Raw genomic sequence first — 5,154 nt, forward strand, 5'->3', positions numbered from 1 at the left:
CTCGAGAAGATCGCCCAGCAAGATCCTAAATATGCAGATATTCTCCTTTTAGAAAACTATGCTGCTTTTCAAAATAGGTAGGTCCTTTTCTAACCCTCTCTCTCTCTGTGTTTGTCTTCTCTTTCCCGACTACTCATATTCCCTAACCTTGTAATTTTTGTGTGTGCAGCCTGTATGACCTGGCTAATGTTGTACCGACATTAGCCAAGTTCTATCACCAAGCAAGTGAAGCATATGAACAAGCTTGTACGCGCCACATTAGCATGATAATTTACTACGTAAGTGGTGCTTCCCATTTGCAGCTAATAGCATAACTCTCTTCTTCTTTTTTTCCATTCTTTTGGAGTTAATTGTTAGGGTACACCCGTTTGTGTTTGTTTCATGTGATCTTTCGTCCCTGCAGCAATTCGAAAGACTTTTCCAATTTGCTAAAAAGATTGAGGATTTCATGTATACTATCACCCCTGAAGAGGTTAGTTGTTAGTTAACTAGTTTCACCATAATATCACTCTCTCATTGTGTTAACTGTGTGTTTGCATTTTACTTTCGGTTTCTATATTAAAGAAAAACCTGGTACATTTTCTCTGTATGTCAGATACCATTTCAGCTTGGTTTGTCGAAAATGGAACTCCGGAAGATGTTAAAATCCAGCTTGTCAGGGGTAAACAATTGTTCCTTCAGAGTGTATTAATTGTTTACTGAACTTTTAATATATACCTTTCCACTTCTTCTCGTTTTTGTTTAGGTGGACAAATCGATTGCAGCAATGTATAAGAAATTGCAGAAGAATTTAGCGTCCGAGGAGTTGCTACCATCATTGTGGGATAAATGCAAGGTACCATATTAAACTGAAAAGTTGAAGAGAGTAATAATTAATAAATAACAGTGCATTAGCTCAAATGTTTGCATAAATGCGTTGTTTGTGTCAATTTAAACAGAAGGAATTTCTGGACAAGTATGAGAGCTTCGTGCAGCTCGTAGCCAAAGTTTACCCGAGTGAAAACGTTCCTGGAGTAACTGAAATGAGGGGACTTCTTGCTTCTATGTAAAAAAAAAAACAAAGTGACAGAACCAAAACTGAAGGCAGTTGTTATATATATCGCCCTTTGTTACGACGTTCTCGGTCATTTCACGGATACATACAAGTCTTCTTATAATTACTGTGTGGCACTACTATTAATTCTTTCTTTTTTTTCTTTCCAATTTTCCACTTTTGTATGATCCGTTAAAAGCCTGCACGAAAAGTAAAAAGATTGTGTGTTCTAACTAGGTGTGCATAACTACAAAGTGTTCGGAGTAATGTGTTAAGGATGTGGATTTTAAAGCTAGGACGTATAAAAGGAGTTGTTTATCTCCTACCAGATTAGCAAAGTTAATTAACTTTTCAGTGAATAATACGAATCGTGTTTAGCACTTTGAGCATTTTATATACATACATCATAAACAATAATATTTTGTAATTTCTGTTGTGCACAAAAGCGTTAGCTATTAACTAAGTACAAAACTTTATGCACATCAACAATATTGATAATGGTCTTCAAAAATTTGTATTTCTATTTCATTTGAATTCAAATATTACATATTATTTTATGTTTCAAGTGCGAAAAGCATACTGCATATTAGAAATGAGACAAATCTATATATACATTTTTTGAAACATTTAACAAATAAATCCTGGAGTTGCAACCTATTTACAAAAATACCATTAGCATTAATTATTAATTTGTTTTTATTTAATTAATTAATATTAAGTTTTATTTTTGGAAACAAAATTTTCTATCCTAATAAAATTTTCAAACAATCGAAACCAGTTCCTTTAACATTAAGTATTAAGTTTATAATTAATTTAATTAATATTAAGTTTCCAATTATACAAAACAATATTTTCTTCATACAAACATTTCCCTAAACAATCAGCATAATCAATAAAGGACAATGTTTTTAAAACCAGACTGGAAGGTGAACAGGAAATCTTTCGGGCTGCTGGGTCAATTAGTCGGACTGGTTGAACCACATGTCAATTAGTTTATTGATTTGTTTATATTTTATGAATATAACATCTATTTTTCTATAAATATATGAGCAAAACATACATAGTTAAGTATTACCTGTCAATATAACATTCCTACTTTTAGTACACCTAGGAATTCTATACTACTAACAAAATAATGTACTTTCTAATTTCTATACAAATTAAATATTAGTTATATATATAGGTAAATATCTAGTTATATATATCAAAAACCAACAGATTTATTTATTACTGTATTAGAATCCGTTTGGTTTGGTTTGGTTCGATTCGATTCGATTTTAAGTGACAAAGGTTTAAAGAGATTCGACTTCGCCGATTTGTTAAATCGGTAACGTACTTATTCTCCGGTGTGTGCACAAAAACTAATTGTAAGTCCCTTTTTTTTTGTTTAAAGAATTATTTGAGAGAGAGAGAGAGAGAGTCTTCTTCAACAATCTAACATGGTGCTGTGTTATAGAAGACAGTGAGAGAAACCCTAGACCCCAAAGAAGAATCGTGCATACCACACTCTTTCTCGAAATCATCTTCTTCCTCGCGACGAAGTCAAAATAGAGGAGGGACCTTTCTCAGTTTTCTGTTCAATTCTCCCAGTTTGAAATATCTACTGTTCTTACGAAGGTAATTTTCACCACAAAAAAATTGACATTGTTTCGATCAACTTGTCTTCTCTTTGTTTCGATCAATTTTGAAATAACCGTTGTTGTTAGATTTTCGCAATTGAACTCCGATGACGACGAAGGCGGAAACTGGACAATCCTCTGGTTCGAAACCTTCTGGTGATGATGATACATGGGCCAAACTGGGTCAGTGTTCTCTATTTCATTATTCAGATCAATTTTTTTCCGAATTTAGTTATCGAATGTTTTTACTGAACTGTTCATACTGATTCGGTTACAAATTTGCAGTTCCTCTCGACACCAAATTCTCAGATGTCGAGATTAAGTGCGATGATATGGTAATATGCTCTGAGATTAAACCGTCGTCCTTAGAAAAACACGAATGGTGCAGAATAACAAAGAATTTGGGTCAAGGTTCTGCTACTATACATAATCAGAGGTATGCTGATAACTATTTATTTAAGTGACCTTCACTTACAATGCCTTGTAGTTTGTATGTAACTTTGTAGGCAAAGTTCATTTCAAGTTTAAAAAGACTATCAGAAATATAGCATTTTTGTGTCTGGGACTTTAATCAATACTGAGAAACCAAATATTTTTTTATCGAACCAGCATAGGGAATTAACATGTTGCTAGCTTTGAGTATTGTTTGCTACTAATTTTTAATTGAATGAACGCTTGATTTCTGGCTACACAGTTCCATTTTGGATTCTTGTAAACCTTCTGCGTGTTGATGTTTGTTTTCTCAGTTACCATCACATCTTTTTTTTATTTTGATTTGTTGCGCTTTCTGATGCTTGCTTAGTTTCGATGCTATACTTGTTGACGAGGCTGTCATCCCGAAAGATGGTGCTGTTGATATCATGAGTGGATCTGAAATTGTTCCTGGCCCTGAAGGACAAGGTTAGACCGGCTTACCTTTTTTTATCTTTCTGAGTTTATTTCCCAAAGCCTAATTGTTTTTATCTAGAAAATGGAATGGGTAATTGTACTAGTCGAGGGAAATGAAATGCTGTACTTCAAAAAATAACAATATGTGGTGCATTCTTGTTACACTGTATCTATGTTGGAAGAAAGTAATTGGTATGAATGTTTCTCATTTAAGTAGTTCTAAGCCTCTTAGTTTTAAAAAAAAAAAAATAGTTCTAAGCCTCTCATAAGGAAGCTGAGGTTCCAGACTTTATTTCAAGCTACTGTTTGTGTGGGTTTCTTTGTTTCTGAAGTTACGTTATATATATATATTTTCAACCTTGATTTTGTTCAATTTGTTAGGGTACTTGCAGTACAGATTTACAATAATGCCTGCTCCAGAATCCAGAACCCAGCTATTAAAGGTGCTCTATGACATCCATATATAGTCCATATTCCATAACCCTACCTTTTTTTGAGAATTTATGTCGAACTTCTTATCTCTCTCTTTGAAATTCCTTTTCCAGATATCCATAGATCCTGAACATGCGAAATGCAGTATCTGCTTAAACATATGGCATGATGTTGTCACAGCTGCACCTTGCCTTCACAATTTCTGGTCTGCCATTTGTTGATTTTGTTTAGTTCTCATTCATGACAGGCATAGTTCACTTTATTGGTAGTTGATGGATGATGTGTTCTGCCTCCAGTAATGGCTGTTTTTCAGAATGGATGCGGAGATCGAAAGCAAAACATCAACATGTGTTATGTCCACAATGCAGAACAACAGTACAATATGTGGGGAAAAATCATTTTCTTAAAAACATACAAGAGGTAGAATTATCTGTTCACTGCAAGCATTTTCTTCATTTACAATATACCTATAAATGTTCTTTCCATTGGTAATTCTTCTCCTAGAGAACCTTTTTCATATATTCTTGTGCTTCATTTACGCTTGAGCTTTTGATGACTATTTCAGACCCTCTTATGTTAGGATATATTAAACGCGGATGCTGCACTGAGGCGGCCAGCTGAAGATATTGCAGTGTTGGACTCATCTGCATCGATACAATCAAATCTTGTAAGTATTTTCTGAAATATCTTCTATTAAGTAATTGTTGTTAGAAGTATATAAAGGCTTTGTTATCAAAATGATGATGTCTGCTGCACATTGACTTTTTGGTGTAAGTCACTAATGAATCATTACCATTTCGTAAACACGCTATTGGTATTTCTGGTGCAACTAATCGTGGTTATATGTACCTTTTTTTTTTGGTCAACGTCGTGGGTTTTATGTTCCTGTGATGCTTTCTTGAACACTACAATTGACATATGTTTTAGATAATTGGGAGCAAGAGAAAACGTCGTTCGAATATTCTCTCGCCCCCACTTGAAGAAAGAGATAGCTTGCCTTTACAATGCCCACAATGTGGTAATATAAATTTATCTGAATGTTTGCTTATATTTTCACAATATATAAACCCAATATGTATCATGCATCAGACTGCTTAATTAACATTGGTTCCTCGGGGGAGGAGGTGATGTGGGATAATTAGTAACTAGTAATTGATGTCATTGTCTCTGTTCTCAGTTGCT

At 34.1% G+C, this 5,154-nt stretch overlaps 2 protein-coding genes across 6 annotated transcripts in view; both read left to right on the plus strand.

The window, feature by feature from the left end:
* The window catches only part of LOC104742263 (exocyst complex component SEC3A), a 9,137-nt gene extending 7,872 nt beyond the window's left edge, over positions 1-1,265 (plus strand). For 2 of the 4 annotated variants that reach the window (XM_019236251.1, XM_019236252.1), the window contains exons 21-26: positions 10-77; positions 170-278; positions 404-472; positions 596-661; positions 746-835; positions 939-1,265. In XM_019236251.1, the coding sequence (XP_019091796.1) occupies positions 10-77; positions 170-278; positions 404-472; positions 596-661; positions 746-835; positions 939-1,049 (513 nt within the window). In that variant the 3' untranslated portion in view covers positions 1,050-1,265. The remainder of the gene's footprint in view (positions 1-9; positions 78-169; positions 279-403; positions 473-595; positions 662-745; positions 836-938) is intronic. The other 2 variants (XM_010463250.2, XM_010463251.2) reach the window with 1 other exon arrangement.
* Positions 2,377-5,154, plus strand: part of LOC104742265 (E3 ubiquitin-protein ligase CHFR-like) — a 4,999-nt gene continuing 2,221 nt past the window's right edge. Inside the window, exons 1-9 of one of the 2 annotated variants that reach the window (XM_010463253.2) lie at positions 2,377-2,650; positions 2,740-2,835; positions 2,938-3,088; positions 3,455-3,552; positions 3,922-3,983; positions 4,086-4,177; positions 4,269-4,392; positions 4,553-4,639; positions 4,900-4,990. In XM_010463253.2, the coding sequence (XP_010461555.1) occupies positions 2,760-2,835; positions 2,938-3,088; positions 3,455-3,552; positions 3,922-3,983; positions 4,086-4,177; positions 4,269-4,392; positions 4,553-4,639; positions 4,900-4,990 (781 nt within the window). In that variant the 5' untranslated portion in view covers positions 2,377-2,650; positions 2,740-2,759. The remainder of the gene's footprint in view (positions 2,651-2,739; positions 2,836-2,937; positions 3,089-3,454; positions 3,553-3,921; positions 3,984-4,085; positions 4,178-4,268; positions 4,393-4,552; positions 4,640-4,899; positions 4,991-5,154) is intronic. The other variant, XM_010463252.2, reaches the window with a different exon arrangement.

The sequence above is a fragment of the Camelina sativa genome, chromosome 14, assembly GCF_000633955.1.
Source record: "Camelina sativa cultivar DH55 chromosome 14, Cs, whole genome shotgun sequence".
NCBI classification, from domain to species: Eukaryota; Viridiplantae; Streptophyta; class Magnoliopsida; order Brassicales; family Brassicaceae; genus Camelina; species Camelina sativa.